Source organism: Typopeltis vanoorti, chromosome 11 (genome assembly GCF_054136105.1).
Source record: "Typopeltis vanoorti isolate ZY-2024b chromosome 11, IOZ_Tvanoo_1.0, whole genome shotgun sequence".
NCBI lineage: Eukaryota > Metazoa > Arthropoda > Arachnida > Uropygi > Thelyphonidae > Typopeltis > Typopeltis vanoorti.
In genome coordinates, this window is record NC_143559.1 from 121368162 (window position 1) to 121386228 (window position 18067).

General features: G+C 34.0%; 1 protein-coding gene across 4 annotated transcripts in view; it reads right to left on the reverse strand.

Moving 5' to 3' along the window:
• Positions 1–1073: 1073 nt before the first annotated feature.
• LOC150102011 (RNA-binding protein Musashi homolog Rbp6-like) overlaps positions 1074–18067 on the reverse strand; it is a 366282-nt gene continuing 349288 nt past the window's right edge. For 2 of the 4 annotated variants that reach the window (XM_090400467.1, XM_090400466.1), the window contains exons 12-15: positions 16298–16351; positions 15409–15590; positions 10506–10564; positions 1074–6125 (exon numbers count right to left, since the gene is read on the reverse strand). In XM_090400467.1, the coding sequence (XP_090256593.1) occupies positions 10523–10564; positions 15409–15590; positions 16298–16351 (278 nt within the window). In that variant the 3' untranslated portion in view covers positions 1074–6125; positions 10506–10522. The remainder of the gene's footprint in view (positions 6126–10505; positions 10565–15408; positions 15591–16297; positions 16352–18067) is intronic. The other 2 variants (XM_090400468.1, XM_090400469.1) reach the window with 2 other exon arrangements.

Consider the following 18067-nt stretch of genomic DNA (forward strand, 5'->3'; position numbering starts at 1 on the left):
ATAAGTAAATAAGGAAAAAATAATTTCTTCCTTAATTTTTAAAAATGTTTCCTATTTTATTTTCAGTTTTTTTTTAGAAGAAAAAATTCATTTTTTTTGTTTCCATAAAAATTTTGGGTGGCCAATTAATTTTTTCGTGGAAAATATCCTTCAAATTTTGTAAAAATAAAAGATTTTTTCTTTAAAAATTTCTATAACTTTCGAGTGGTCCATAAAATTTGAAAATTTATTCATATTTTTTTAAAAAAAGTTTCCAATGTTTTTCGAAATATTTCACTTTTGTTTATAACTTTTCCATTTTTTCCAAAACATTCCCAGTTTCTTAATTTAATTTTTTTTAATTTTCTTAATTTCTTTTCAAAATTATCCATGTTTGAAGAAATTTGAATTTAAAAAAAAAATCATTTTTTCAAGAAATTTTCAATTTTTACAAAACATTTTCCAGTTTATTTTATTATTTTTTCTCAAAATTTTTCCATTTTTTTGAAAATATGCAGTTTTTTTTCAAGAAAATTTGAAAAATTTTCAAGAAAACCTCTTTTTCAATGTTATAATCCATAAAATTTGAAAATTTATCATATTTTTGCAATGAAAGTTTCCAATGTTTTTCGAAATATTTCACTTTTGTCTATAACTTTTCCATTTTTTTCAAAACGTCCCCAGTTTCTTAATTTTTCATTTTTTAAAAAATTTTCTTAATTCATTTTCAAAAGTATAGATGTTTCAAGAATTTTTTCATTAAAAAAAATATTTTTTCTAGAAATTTTTTCAATTTTTTAAAAAACATTTTACCAATTTTTATTTTATTTTTATTTTTTTTTCTCAAAACTTTTTTCCATTTTTTTGAAAAAATGCATTTTTTCCAAGAAAATCTGCAAAATTTTCAACAAATTTTTTTTAACTTGTTATGATCCATAAAATTTGAAAACGTATTTTTCTCTATCTAATTGGAAAAAAATTATGAACCAATAGAATGCGGCATGCCAATCAAGTTTCTCTTACAAATTTTTCATAATTTTTATGAGTAAAATAGACACAAAACAGAATTAAAAAGAAACACACAAGACCACCAGTGAACCATGGTACAATGTTTATTTTTTCCATTTATTATGTTAAGCAGATGAAACACAACGCATTGTAATCATTATACATAGACAGTACATACAATGGTGTAAGAGGGGGAGGATCGTGGTTGCAGGGACAAGACGAGAAATGGAGGGGAATTTTTGTGGGATGGGGAATAAGGAGGTTTGTGAGAAGAAATAGCTAACCATTTCTGTCCGTTTGGGTCACTGTAGGAGCCCATATTTCTCAACTCCAAATAGCCATCACAAAATGCAGCGGTCATCACCTATTCTAGCCACTGAATGTGGAAGGGATGAAAAACAAAACGACAAACCTAGCACCATCCATTATTATTAATATCGTGAAGATAAAAACAAAGAAAAACGTTCAGACAGTCATTTGAAATGTCGTTGTTTTAACCAGGTCACTGAGACCCGCTTGATTTGGTCATCCTTAAGCAGGAGTTATGAGTGGGCTTCTTAATACAAAATATAAACCTCTTAGTCACGAAAATTTGCGTCTTAAGTATACCAAGTCCTAAGCTAAACGGGGATTTTCTTAAAGGGGTAACTTGAGGGGATATTTTTTTTTTATTAAGGATAAATGGGATAAGGGGAGGAAAGAGAAAAAGGGATATATATGCGAACGTGTCTGTCCTAATCATTTATATCCTAGTTTCGTGTTACTGTGTGTGTGCTTGTGTCTATACACAATGGAAGCCATCCAGATCATCGGGATAGGCATTTGTAGAATTCTTTTTGCCTCCTTACAGGCATCAAATATACTTCTCATGTTGAAACCCAGGTTCACTAAAACTATTGGCAGTATACTCCTTTATAAATAGAGTTGATAATAACCAAAAAATCTGTACAGTTTTTCTAAAACAGTCTTAGGATAATGCAGAAAAAGATGTGGCCATATGGAGCCATCTATTATTATTTATATGCATATTAAATCTTTGAAATAAGACACCTGGTGACCGAAGGAACACCGTTTCCGACGTAATCTCCCCTTTATCTTCTAAGGAAGTGAAAAAATAAAACGCGACTGGGGGAGAGGGAAGATGGGATAGGATGGAAGAGGAAGATGATGGTGGAGCTAAAAATCTAAACGTTGCCATGGTGATACGGATAACCATGAATTGAGGCAGGAGGTGGGTGGGTGGGTGTGTGGGAAGGGGTCGTTCCCAGAAGGTTTTAAGGAAGGTCTGTGGAAAGCTTTGTTCTTCGGTCTTCAAAACTGCTCACTCTTAGATTTTTTTTTTTTTCTCCCTGACTAAGACAACACAAAATGAATCACCACCACCAGTACACGTACGCCATCTAGTGTTGCATTTTTTTCTCATTCTGGTGGTAGCTATTCCATGAGTAAAAATATGTCAAGGTAAAAATAAAAAAATACGACACAATAAATAGATCTTTTCTTTCTTATGATACTACAGCCATCACACAAGGGGGATAATTATTAGTATTATTATTTTTTTTCATACAGGTTCAGCAAAGTGTACAAAGATTTGCCAATATATACGACTACACAAGGCCTTAGCGAGATGAAGGGTGGAGATATTGTCTTCACTCAACAGAGGGCGCTCCGAAACTGCTCTAAACAACTAAACAAGATGCTTTTAAAAAGAAAACTGAAAGATGTAAAAGGATGTTTTCGATGTCTTGTGGTACAAATGTTGTACTTCAAAAAAGAAGAAACATCAAGTGTGGGCAGATACCAAAAAGCGCAAAAAGACATTATGGCTACCACCGCGAATCCTAGACCTACAAAAAGGCAAATATCAAATAGTGCATATTTTATATTGGCAAAGCCACTGAAGGGCAGTTTAACGAAATACAAGCCACTGGCCGAACACCGTTGTATTTTTAGCATGGTAGGTCTCTCTGTGTGAACGTGTTGTGTGTACATGTGGGTGGGAGTGTGTTTGTAAACCAGCAAGGGGATCAGTTTATAGTGTGAATAATCCACCAGTGTTACACACCGACCAGCAGCTTTTGCTGCCACCTGTTGGTCACATACAGCAACTATATTTACACAGATCTGAAAAAAAGCCAAGCATTTGGGGCTTTCTTGTGGAAGTTTTATGTGGGGGAAATGGGGGGGGAATAAACGGAGAAACGTTTACGAACACTATGAGGTGGGGGGTTAGGGGAGATTAACAACCCCTTGTGTTTATTTTGAATCTACTTCAGAATGTCTACGATAACACGATGGGATAAATGCGGCAAGTGGTGTTTAGCAGTACCAGCATGATGTATTATACAGAAGGGGGATATGACGGAGGGAGTTTGGGAGGGGGGTAAGTGATTATCATCAACAACCTGTACACAGCCGGAATAACAGGAAAAGCTATTGCTTCATCAATAGGGAAATGCTTTATACTATTCTATATGAGTCTATGTAAACTACAGAATACGCACTATACATCATTTGCACACGGACCCCCCAAAGGGGATAATGATTATTGGTGTCCCCCAAGGGTTTACAGGTATAAATATAGATCACTGGTGCGAACAGGCTATAGAGGGGGGAGGAGGATGGAAGGCGGGGTTGTTTGGTAGGATATTGCATTTTTTTTTCTTTCTCTCTTTCTCACACACACACACACACACACACACTCTCTCTCTCTCTCTTTCTCTCTCTTCCAACATAGGAACAATAGAAAGACTCTCTCTTCCCGCAGTGTCCTGAAGCCAGAGGTCGCTAGGTGGCACTGGCATCGTTAACACCCCCACCCTGGACAACTGTGAGAGGATAAGTCAGAAGATTCTTGGAAAGGACTCATACAAACAAAACAGCCAAAGATGACTTGGATTTAATTAATTACAAGCAGTTAAATAATAACTATTATGTGTGAACTAATTGTAATTTCAAAATATTTCTATAAATGACGAATCTAAAATGAATTCAATGACTTCTACCTACTCAAAAAATATATATCAGCGAATCGATGTTTTTATTATTATTATTTCAATTTCTTAATTTATTTGGAGGTGACCCGTATTGATATCGACTAGAACGTTAAGAAAAAAATCTTTATTTTTATTTTATTTGAAGCCATCGTCTTAAATCCTACGCTATATAATTATTTTAAAAAAATCCATTAATATAAAGACGTTTCGGGTTAGAAGAATAACCTTCATCAGATAAATCAAGATATGTTGAACGTCCTTTACAGTTAAAAACAAAACAAAAAATGAAACCTTTTTTTTTTCCGGATCTATATCTAAAAAAAAAAAAATCATTTTTATACGAAGATATTCTTAAGTTGGCATCCATATATGGCTAAATTTTTCCTTTATTTTTTTTTCTAAACTAATTTGGCGTTTCAAATAATAGAAATTGAAAAATAAAAACAATTAAAAGAGTATTTAAAATGATATAGTTAAAAAAAAAAACAACTGAAAACAAAATCGATATTATAAAAAAAAAAAACAATAAATATTATAAGCATATTCAATTATATATTTCAAGTCCAACGTTAGCCTTTAACTGGTTCATAGCATTTTTTAACAACAATCAAGTAGCTGAACTCAACAATTAACAGCTACAATGAAGATTAACAATGTCTACGAAGTCCAACAATAGTCTAAAAGGTGTAACAATACACGAGTTTTGGAATGAAAAAATTGATTTAAATATCCTGACTTTATTTTTACTAGGCAATAAATTAAATAAACGCTATTAAGCAGACGGCATTTTTTTTTTAATCTAAGGAGCCTCCTTTGTTCAGGACACAGCGGGAGGTCTTGTTGACAAACAAGATTGTTGTGTTCTCCATACCTACGGAATCCATAGAGAAGTCTGGAAGGACGTTTGGTAACTAACACACACAGAGATCACATATATTATAGATTATAAAACGTACATACAGTAGTATTGCTTCAGTATTCATGATGTCAAGTGTCACTTTTGCCTGCATACAACCAGTTACATTAAAAATATACAGGCACACATTTCGGGGTTAATATATATATATTTTTAAACCATGTATATAATATATAAGGAAGAACGACTCTGGTTTACATAGCAGATCGAAGCCGATGCCACAATACTAGGCAAAAATAGTCCTAGTTCCATTTGTGACCATAACAAAGAGTACTTGACAAAATTAAGGTCCTCCCACAAATTATTGCTATTTGAGAATTATTCTCGTCAGAAATCTCGAGAGACATTTCAAAATACATTTATTTATTCCAGGATGTAACTTAAAACAAAACACTCAAGAGTACGAATTATCCGAATGGGGAAAAAAAAAAAAAAAACGTAGCCCCTTTCAGCTTCCGTAGTTAATGATAAAAACCCATTTATTGAGTGTTGGGATTAGGGGTTGTCGATTTCCTATATTTTCATCGGCTGATCGCGTCACCATGGAAACCAGAGTTTCAGAATATATATAACAGCAACAATGGTCCAAGTGACCCAATGATCACCATGGAAACCACACAAAGAAATATAAAATAAAATAAACAATAAAAATAAACGGTTTACAATAAGCTGCACGACATGAAAAAAAAAATAGGATGGGGAGCGGTTGGTGCGCTCATCGCGCACCTTTTTTTTTTTTTTACAGAAATAAAAATTAACAGAACTCCACAAGGAACAATGTATTCATAATCATAGGGCACACGCACGCGCGCATTGCCCTCACTCTCTCTTTCTCTCTCTCTCACACACACACACACACACATATTTTATATATATATTTATATATAACATGTACATTCATTCTTGCTTGCTTCCACACACACATACACACATTTCACAGATAAGTGTCGGATCCGTTCATTTGACCGCAGTTCAAGAAGGTCATCATGATGTCCAAAAACACGTCTGTCTTCCGGGTCCAGCTTGTTCTTTTTTTTTTTTTTCTTTTTACTTATAGAACACGTACAAGAGGCCCTTGACACATATCATATTGCAGCGCCACACACCGGACGTAATGGGCGATCAAAGAAATTAAGCCCGGTGTATGAAGACGAAAACAGAAGAAGACAGGTAATTTGGAGAATCTTCTCCGTGTCCGTTCCTGAGTGGAGCCACAAAAATCCCATCTGGAAAAAAGAAAAAAGGTCAAAGTTCACCAAAAAAAAGTCGACTCAAAACAAATCGGAGACTGCTGCAGTACAGTCCCCCCTGAATACATTTTGATGAAATTGCAATTAACTTATAACAGAAAGGATACCTTTCATTTTTAATGTTTCTTTTTTTAAAAAAAAATTAAGAATTATAAATTTTACAAATTTTAGAATATAAAAATGTTGAAAAGCAATCATTTAGATGAATAGTAGCATTTTATTTCCAATATTTATTAATCATAGTCATCAACGGTTAATTTTATGGATTGAATGATGGATTAAATGATTTATAATGCGATTTTACTAAAATTTTTCATATAAAATTTAAATAAGAATTTTTTAATCAAAAAAGAATAAATTTAAAAAATAAGAAAAATTTTAAAAAAATTAAAATTTAAAAAATGTTAAATGAAAAAATTTAAAAGGAAAAATGAAATTTTTAAATGAAAAAATTTAATAAATTTTAAAAATGAAATAAAAAAAAAATTTAATCAAATAAGAAATAAAATTATAAAATAAAATAAAAAATGAACGAAATAACTTCACTTCAACTTTCATAATTACAAAATTTATTACTTTAGCAATTATTAAATGTTAGTATTTATTAAAAGCGTTATTCAATACTAGCATTTATTTGTTGATAGGTGGTAATAAATGTACACCCAATCAACAAATACAATGATCAACAGCAATACAATGACGTGTTTTAACACTCGTAGCTACCAGATTTTTATTAAATACCAGAAAATCTGACTTTATTCAGAGATTAACTTAACGATGGAAAGAATTAGAAAATCAGCTGATTTTATGCATGCATTGATAGGAGAGAGAGAGAGAAAGAAAGACGAGTTAAGCGTGTAAAGGATGATATTGGTTCGAGAATTATAGAACGCTTAAGATATAAATTCTATTGACCCCCCCCACCCCTAAGTTCTGATAATATTCAGATCTCCAGTAAAGATCAAAATTCTCTTCTCAGAATGACTCCACCATCAGCCTTTCGTGACACGAATATGTTGCGTCGCTAGCCTTTCGGGGGCCTTCAAAACTATTCCCGATCAAGATATTTCTCGCTTGGAAAACTCGGAACATTTTATAAATTCGAAATTCTCGTGACCATAGAATACTGTTCTCACGTTTGGGTGTTGATTCATCGAAACATTTATCAAAATGCTTAGAAAGGAGGGGGGGGGTAATAATGTCTCATTTTCAAACCAACTCCTTTCTTAGACATTTTCATGATCGATCGATGTGCCGCCGCCATTCCGTGCAAAAACGCGAGCAGACGTTGACCCACACACGAAGTTCAACTTGAAACTTACCGAACAAATTTCACATCCTCCTCTTTTCCTTCTCCCTGACCATTTGTCACTTGATTTGAATGTGTCAAAGATTTGAAGATCTCCCGAGTAGGATGATATAAAAAAAAAAAGTAAGCGCGACTAGACCAATAATAAAAAAGGGAAAAATAATATCTGTTAATAACTTTTTGTACGAATGCCTATGTGGATATCTTTAACGTGGTGATAATTACACAATTTATTTAGTTTTACGCTCTGTAAGTAATTTACTGCTTAGAAATAATAGTGTAAATATATTTATCTCCTGATTGCTCAAAAAAATTAATAAAAAATTTAAAAATAAATTCTAATATTATAAAATTCATAATACACCTTGAAATATTCTAAATCATATTACTATGATTATATCTTCCCGAAATATACTTCTGTGGGGAGGAATCCAATGCCCTTGGAGGGTAATCGATGGCAATGCTGTAGCCAATGAAGTTCTAACTGAGGCTCGGCTATTGCTGTTACCCTCCTGCCATGATCAGAGCTTTAAATGCTCAATAACACCTTATCCATACACTGTCCTCTACAGATAACGGGGAAGATGAAAAGCATTCTTGCTTCGCCCCTTTAAGTCAATCCTTATATAAGGACATTTCTGTGGGCTGAAGGGATTATATTATATTATGTAGATTAATATCCTTGGAGGGTAATGGATGGCAATGCTGCAGCCAATGAAGTTCTAACTGAGGCTCGGCTATTGCTGTTACCCTCCTGCCATGATCAGAGCTTTAATAATAACCCCTTATCCCTACACTGTCCTCTACAGATAACGGGGAAGATGAAAAGCATTCTTGCTTCACCCCTTTAAGCCAGTCCTTATAAGGACTTAGGACATTCCTGTGTAGGTTTCAGAGGATGATGACCGTTAGTACTTTTACTCAACAATTTATTTAAATTTAAACAGTAGTTTGTGTGTGATTGTCGATCACGATCTATCTGTTGAATCCGTGATGGTTTAATAATAAAGACCACCTTGTTTAATGTATTTTGCTTTAAACTCTTACGGGTGCAGTACTGCTTTTTGAGTGATATTAATGTTAAGATACGATATTAGAGAGAGATACCAGAAGCGTCGTGTGTAATAATGAAAATAAATATAAAATTACTTTTTTAATGAAACAGGGAGAATTAGGGGAAACGCTGCGGATCGATTAGTATATCTTTGCAGAATTAGCCATAAAGCAGGATGAATAGAGTGTGTATTAAGATTTCGGTAGAATGATGTAACCTATAAGTTTAATTACTATTGTGACTGAGTGATTTTATCAGAATATTTTGCTGTATTTATCAGTCTCAGAACTCTTCACTTTCTTATCTATGAGGCTCGACCTACTGCGAATCAGTTACATGAAGTGTCACCTTCCTAAAGAAGAACCTGGTTCCTTCCTCCACCGCCACTGGCCAAGCTGCACGAAATGTGGAAACTTTGCTATAAGCAATAACCTACCAAATCATATATTTACCCACAGGAATTCCTGATCTCTCTCTCCAGGCAACCAATACAAATCCTCTAACATAAGTCAGAAACATCGTACAGGTAACCTCTGCTCCCAATAATTCCGCTCACAATCAATCGAGTACAAGTCACAGAACGTTTACTCTTCAGTCATTCCCGATCTCGTGTCTTTTGGCACCACAAAGATACCAAGAAGGAAGACTCCCGTAACTTTTACTCTTCCCTTCCATTCAGACTACTGCTTCTCCAGAAGCAGTGCATTCTGGTCCCTCGAACGCAACTTCGACTCACCTGCACTTCCACTCACTCTCATGGCCACACTTTTACAGCACCTAAAGATAAAGCTGACCTCCTGGCATCACTCATTTTCTCTCACTCTTGCATAGATGAAGAACGCAAATCACCTTTTTTCATCCAGCCGACATCGTATGCCTCCTCTGGTTTTTCGGCAAAAAAAAGATAGAAAAATACTAAACAACTTGGACACTAAAACGTCTTCTGGTTCTGATGGTATCTGTCCAAATGCACTCAAACGCTGTGCTCCCGAGATTATCCTTCATCGTCTTCCCAATCTTCTGTACTCAGTTGACGATTATCCCAAAGCATGGAAGGGAGCATTTATCCAACCTGCCTTAAAAAAGGAGTCAATTTCGTAACTGCCTAGAAACAAGTTAATTAGCGACCACCAGTATGGATTTCACCAATCTAGATCACTGCTAACCTCTTAATCTACATCCCCCACCTGGACACAGACCATTGAAAAGTTTGAAGAAACATGCGCTGTTACCGTTGGAATTTCCAGAGCTTTTCATCACCTCGGCATCAAGGCCTGCCAAGTAAATTGTCTTCCTTCGATCCGCCTATCATACTTCGTAATTGGGTAGCTGACTTTCTCTCTGGTTGTTCGTTGGCGGTCATGGTGGATGGCTTCCTCTATTCGTACTTCTCCACCAAAGCAGAGTGGATTCAGGGTTCTGTTCTGCCGCCTACCCCCTCTTTCTCTGGTACATAAACGATCTACTTACATTCACCACTAATCTTACCATGCTCAGACATCCCAAGCTTTAAGATCATCTTCAACATTGAACATTGATCTCCATACCATCCTTCAATGAGCCAATGACAATTTCGTCACATTCAGTGCTACCAAAATGCAGATACTTCAACGGCCGTTGTTCCACGGAACTGGCGATCACCATTCCTCCACTGTCTGTTGGGACTGTGAATACGAAAGTAGCAGATACCCAGCATCCACCCCCCCCCCTGCAAATACACCATACCTGCTTCCATTCAACTTCTTGTGTGTGTGTGTGTGTGTGTGTGTGTGTGTGTGTGTGTGTGTGTGTGTGTGTGTGTGTGTGTGTGTGTGTGTGTGTGTGTGTGTGTGTGTGTGTGTGTGTGTGTGTGTGTGTGTGTGTGAGACCATTGTATACACACAATACTATAGTCTGAACAACAAACTGTTGTTCAGACTAATAGTATTTGCACTGCTAAAATTAAAAAAAAAAAAAAAAATTTGTTCAATACAAGAACATAAAAGGGTCCTACCTAATATCCTGTACCATTCAATGGTAACCATTTGTGAAGGCCGCAGCAATCAAAGGTCCCTAACAGCGAAAAACAAACAAAATAAACAGGGAATTAGTAGAATCATTCAGACACGTTGGCTTTCTGAACATTAACAGACATATTGATAACAGTAACTGATATTTCAAAATGTTCAGACGAGATGTGACGTTTAACTGGTGGACAGTGAATGAAAGAGACAAAAAATATTAACTTAAAATACTTTTATGTTCTTTAAGATATTCTTTGTATCTTTAATATTTATTTATTAAAAATCATGTATTTTATAAATAAAAATATCAGTCCACAATTATTTATGCTCACCACGATTGACCTATTTCAATATTCTATTTTGATGGTATCTATTTTCATGGTTAAAAGTAATTCAGTGTTTTCCCAGTGTGGTAGCCGGGATAAGAATTGCCCCACTGTAACCCATACATGTCGCACGAGGCGACTAAAATGAGTATCCAGGGAGGGTAATGGATGGCAATGCTTTAGCCAATGACGTTTTAACTGAGGCTCGACCATTGGCTCGAAAATAAAATAAAATAATTCAGTGGTTAATCGTTGTCCCTATGAGAAGAAGTTATTTATGAGCTGACAAAGTTTTTTTTTTTTTTTTTTTTTTTTGGCATTATATTTTGAAGTGGAGAAGAATAAATTGCAAATCACGTGGGAAATCAGTCCATCAACTAATTTGTCACATCTCGTACGATTATTGAAAATTTTGATTAATTTGAAAACGAACGTCAATTAACAGACAAACACAGATCTAGAAGAACTATTGAACTGTATACTTTACAAAGGAAAAAAAAGAAAAGAAAAAGAAAACTCAGGAAATGAGACAGATGAGAAGATGTAGAAACAACCATTACAGTTAGCGATACCATGAATATCATTGTCTTCAACATCAGATGATGAGGACGAATTTTGCAGCGCATGAGATCATCTTAGGATGGTGGAAAAGAAAGTGTTTTGGTGAAAGTTGATGGAGTCCTGTTATGCTTTTGTTAGAAACTATCCTTCTATAGGTTCTTTCATTGAGGACACCGAATTATATCCGTTAATTGCGTGTTCATGTAGCTAATTAGCCTGTTTTGTGGAATGAAAAAAAAACCCAGTTTCTAGAAAATCCCTTACATCTTCCGCACGAGACCGAGTAACTCATTTCAGCCTGAAAAACCCTGAAAGGTTTCAGATGGGCTTTGAACTCAAGTTTTTCCCACCAGACGGCATCATCGATACCAGTTGAACCATTTCGACTCCTCCTCTGTTATTTCAATGCCTGAGTGGACATTCTTGATTGCGTAAATAATAAACAAAAAATCAGAATTACTTACATTGTTCGAGAGAATGGGACTCCTAAGAGATGGAGATCTGATGCAGTTAAGTAGACGCTGATACTGCCAGAGGACTAAATATGATTATTTATTCCTAAATGGCAGAATGCATGTGATTCTGAGGATGCTTTTTTCCTCTTAAAAGTAGTTTGATTTTGATTTGGTATCACGTGTTGTGTAGAACAATTTGTGGACCTCTTATATTCAGTCCACTCTGATCTATGTTCATGGCTAATTCCCATTCGAAGACTGAGTTCGTGGGCAAGTCACAGTGATGTCAGTGTCGTTTATCTTTTAAGTGTGTTTACCTTCAATGATATTGGTATGAATTAAGAGGTCCTTATGTCTTAGTTTGGGTAAGAGGGAGAATTGTTTTGATTTTTTTTTTTTTATATAGGAAGAAGGAATAATCCACAGTTGTCGAAGTGTTCTCGTTCATATGAAGAAGGAGCCTTGAGCGTATTCAATGTAGATCGCACTGCATCCTCCCCACAGATTCAGTTCCGTTAAGAAAGCTGCTATGCTATATCCTACAACTAAAGTTTTACGTTCATTATGACTTTTAATGTTTTATATGATGTTTAGGAGGTTTCTTTGTCTTTATTTAGAAAGAAAAGAATAGATAGTTGTGAAATAGGACAACAAATTAAATAAACTCTTGAATATTCTCCTGAGTTAGACGACTCATACGGTGGTAGCAGGGTTTTTCTCCCATAAACTCGGGTTTTTCATCCCCATACAGACAAATCGGCACTTCAGAACACACGCAATTTACAGACAAAAATAAACTAGTTGTGGTGGTGATGGGCGGTAGATGGCGTTGATGGGTAGTGAAGGTTCGGTGTAGTGGTGAAGACAGTTGTATAGTGGGTGTACTCCCGCGATGAGTCTTCGGACTCCTTGGAGGTGTCACGAATAATAATAATATCAGTTAAAGGACGAAGGAACCCTCTAGGAAGAGTGACTAGGATATAGATGGTGGACATTATAGAATTGATTTTAAACTTATTGATGGATAGATAGCATAAGGGTTGAAAACAAAGATAATTCTTTATGTCGTTTTCTTGTGGAGAAGTTGAACTTTATAGATTGCTTTCAGTTGCGTTTGATATCTCCCTCAAAACGGAACTTCCTTTCATTTTGAGGGAAAGACTTAAATAGTCAAAGAATAATGTGTATTCTTCTTTAAAAACATGGTATTGCTAACGATGTTGATCTACTAAAAAGGCAGATATCGACCGACCATCTAGCGGAGAAAATAAATTTTAAAACCAACAGATCAAAAACTGCAAACTTTTGAACTCGTACAGATAAGTAAGAGTGAATCTTTCTGAACAAAACCTAAAATAGCGTTTGATTGGCTGAGTTTTGACGTTATGTAATATATAAACTTACAGGTAAGCTTATATATTACATATATTACGTTAATTTGTTTTAAAACGCTTTTAAAACAAATGAATTTCTAAAATCAAAGGAGATTGAAATAATTCTAGGAGTTCACCAAACCCTATAGAAACGTTTGAATAATTCACTGGGAATTTAAAATGCAAAGAAAAGTTTGAGAAATTTCAAGAAAATGTTCATCTAGATTTGAAATTTAAACTTGTAGGGAAGCTGAAAGAAGTCCTGGATGCTTTAAAAACATTTTGGAACAATTCAAGGGAGTTTTTAGGAGGAGTCCATATAACGTTGAGTCCCTCCGTGAAATTCAGAGTTTATGAAATATTCAAGTTAATCAAAATGTATTTCTGCAATTGGACATCTTGAAATAATTGAATAATATGAGAACAACTCAAAAGAAATGTTTGAACAACTCAAGAAACCAAATTATGAGAATCTTTTGAATTAGTGGAGTGAGGAGCGCTACAAATATAAAGGAATAGTTTTAAAACAAAGAAAGCATTTTAAGTCAGATTTTATAAATCACGTCAAAGTGATATGAAAATATGATTAAAAGTTTTTTTTTTTTTTCGAAACAAAATTTAAATAAATACGATTCAAATGCAAAAATCTAGAGATGAGGAATAGATCCTAATAACAGTTAAAATCCAATTATTCGAATAATAATAATAATAATAATAATAATAATAATAATAATAATAATATTTGTATATATGCTATATATCACATAATAAAAGAAACGAATATATAATACACCAAAATAAAATAATAATCACCTTAGATTTAAGCAACAGTTGCAGATTAAATTAAAACTTTGATTCTCTCAGTGTTTGTTTCTTTTCGCTGTAAAATAACCCTACTAAACTTTTAAAAGTTTAATAAATTTAATAAACATCAACATTAAATTACATGAATAATACTAATCATTATAATACTAATCATTATTAATTTATTATACAGTCAAGTGTACAAATAGCATTAACGACATTAAAATAATAAATAAAAGCTATAAATTCTTTCCTTCTTCATGTAATTTTTCGTAATTTATTTCAGACGAATATAATGCGTACGAAATTTATTTAATTTTTATCGGAATATTCCAGTGAAATCTCGTATAAATTTATATGCTAGATCGACAGAAGAAAGTGAATGGTTTGATTCCCGCCACCACCCAAAAAAACTTCTTCTAGGTTTTTATTTTATTTATTTATTTTAACTGGCTCTTCAGTGAATCAGCCTATCACAAGGTCCTCCCTGGTAGAAATCTGTGCGATTCAGAAAACCTGACAGTATAAGCTATACGTTTTTTATTATTTATTTTATTTTTTTAACTACTCTCTAGGATGACAAGAAGTCAGTATGTGTTAGATGTGTGTGTGTTTTCTGATCGGTTTTCTATGTTTACCGGATGTTCTGATGAAAACTGGATATTGAACAGCCAACCAATTTTCCAATATGAGAGATAACAGTGCTACCTTCTCTTTTTTATAGTAAAAAAGGCTTTAGACGATTTATTTATTTAAATGTTTACTTTAAATAGTTAAAAATTGTTTCGAGAATTGTAAAAGCAAAGCACATAAGTTCGTCTAGTCGGCTATAAGAATTAAAACGTACTTTCCTCGGGTGGTCTAGCGCTATGGATGCGAATTTCCATCGAGTTACACAGACCTGTATTTTTAATTTATTTAAAGTTAAATTAAAGTTAATTTATTTTAAGTTAAAGTAAAAATAAAGTCAAATATAAAGTAAAAAGAAACTTGCATAGAATTCTGAACAATTTTGAATTATTCAACGAATCATGGGGAGGAAAATTCCAAGACCCCTTATGTAATTCGGTAAAAGAACATTTTAACAAATCAAGAAAAACAGAAACGAACTCACCAATGACACAAACAAATCTCCAGAGATTGAGGACAATTCAAAAAAAGGAAAAAAAAAAAAGATTAACCAATAACCTTAATGAAATTTTAAGAGATGAAAAAAAAATGCATTCTAATAAATCTATGACATCATTTTCAAATTATTTTACATTAAGACAATTCTAACGATAAACAGTGAATATCTAGGATTCATTCTATCTATGCACAATGACACTTTCACATCTCCACACACGGCAAGTACTCCCCACACTTACAACTTACCCTACTCACAGCGATAGGGGGGAAGCCAGAGGGTTGAGGGCTGGTGGCCTGCACGTATCCCACACTCTCCTGACTCGAACTATAAATATCGATGGGCCCAGGGCTATTAGTGGCTGGGAACCCCCGGCTATTGGCGGGTGAAGTAGGTGGTGCAAATCCCTGAGGACCATAGTTATTAATAACTGAAAAATAAACAGAAAAGAAAGATTATTAGTGGAGGAAAAGAAGTCAAAAACATCAAAATTATTTACTGAATTAATATTTGCATTAATATAAGGGATAGTTAAAGACCCTTATATTAATGGAGTTGATGGATAGTGTTTAGAGATCAGGAGAAACCCATTTTTCTTTTTTAAAAAACGTCCCTGATCTTTAAATTTCGTATGATGTCTTTGCCTTCAAAAGAAACCAACAGATTACTCTGTTAGTTTGTCAACAATATAGTCTAGTCGTTAGCGTCCTAAAGAATTAAAAGTCATCATCAATTGAATCTGACAACTGTAGATTTCATTATTGACATGCTAACAATGGAAACAGTTTATCACTTCAGGATATATTTATAGAATAAATTTACCCTGAAGAACAACTAAGGCCATGACCGAAATGTGAAAATATTAAAGGGATGAAAGAAGAGAATTTATTCAAAAAAAAAAAAAAAAAAAAAAACATAAATAGATAACAAGTCTGTCGTTGCTAGCTGTACCCTCTCTCAGGCCATTCATACACTGAAATAAAACAATTATTAATAAAAGAACACACACAGTTTATTTTCATAAACATGGTTAAGAATGTTAGCTTATGTATGGATCTAGGGACACAATACTCAACTATAATGGATTTGGAAAATGGAGGGTGGTTAATATAAAGATATCAGTAAGGTTGGAACTACCTGATAGGGCTTGTGTTAGTAGTGGCGGAGACGTCTGTTGACCGTTTAGTTCCACTGAAAACAGAGACAAGGGAATGTTAGAACACATACACATACAATACAAAGTGGGAGTGAAGACACAAACATGTTAAAACATATAAACTATAATGGCTGTTAATTGCACATTATCACTAACACATATAAGTTAATTACAATTATTTTCATAACTTTATGTTTCGTTTTTCATTTTGATTTAATTTCTTTCAAATATAATTGTATTTTCTTTGCAAAAAAAAAAAATAAGTCTGTGTTTATGTCTTTTGCTATTCAACTTAAAAAATAAAAATCACGTGTAGTGGAATGCACAGAACTGTTAAATGCGTTCTTGAGAGGCTTCACTCTATAGAATTTCTCGAATTTATTTGACTAGGAAGTGAAACTGGACTGTACGACATTCTGCTGACGGATCCTGGCGAAATCGTATAAAATTATTTCACCAAAATTCGTCAATCGGTTCACGAGATGAACTACGAAGGAGAGAAAGCATGTATCTCTAAAACTGATTGTTATTTTTACTAATAAAATGTCCAAAAGACTGAACTATGCCAGTCTTATAGGAAAAGGGAATATCTGAATGCGGTATTTATAAGAGAGTCAGCAGTGCTGTCTCAGGTGGGTTGTCGTAGAATTTTTATTGCTTCTATATTTCCTGATAGACATTCAAAGAAGTCCTTGCAAATCTCAAGTAAGTACCAGAAATCCTTCTTAAATTTCTTCTTCTGTTTGCTTCATTTTTATTCTGGGGAATCGGTTTGTCTCACAACTTTGTAAGAAAATTGCTAAATCCGGGTTTTTTTTTTTTTTTTTTTTTTCCTAATCTTAATCTGTCCCTTAAGCTTCCTATTTCCAGGTTTAGATGTCAAACACCTTCCTATTTCTTCTCCTTCAAATCTCTATCTACGCCAATTCTTCATTCCCTCCCCCTTCAGACCACATCTCCGTTCCCCCCCCCCTTGGATTTATTTAAGTCATACTATGCATTCAAGCATTTTACACCACCATTGTACACCTCGGTGCTTTTAAATGAATTCCGCGGTATGTTCCAAGGCTGGTTTGTCTATTTGCGGATGAAATAAAGGATAGTTATTCCAGAAGGAAAAGCCTACCCGCCTCATCTTCGTTGTAAAAAAGCTCTTTTTGATTCATAAATATTCGTTGCGTAGCTAACGCACCGAATATTTATGAAAGAAAAATTTATTTATGATCCGAGGTCGAATCCAGCTCTTTTCTAACATTGTATCATCTTTCCAAGTTAAAAAGACGTTTGTCGCGTTTACTTCTTCCTTCGTTTGCTTCCTCCTACTGCATGCATTTCTGTCTCTCTTCACTTCCTCTTTCTTCTCTTCAATGTATTCCTCTCTTTACTTCCTGCTGGGTTAATTCCTCATGAATTAGCAGGCGATAAAGTAGAACAAGGAATACGTATACAGTCAGAAAGCTAAGATAATCATTACAAATGGTTATTTGAAACAGTGTGTTGATACGAATCATGTTTTATGAAATATAATCAGTATTTGGACGTATAAAAACAGAAATTATGCTACATTAGTCCTTTTCTTCATACATATTCTACTGAAGAAGCTGTAACAGTCATTAAAAATACGATATGTATTCTTTTGCTTTGTTCTACATTTCAAATATCGCAGAAACAAAATACTCCAACAAAAAATATGGACTTCAAGTTTCTGCTTATAGCGTGAATAGAAATTTATAATATGTGTTTGTAATCGA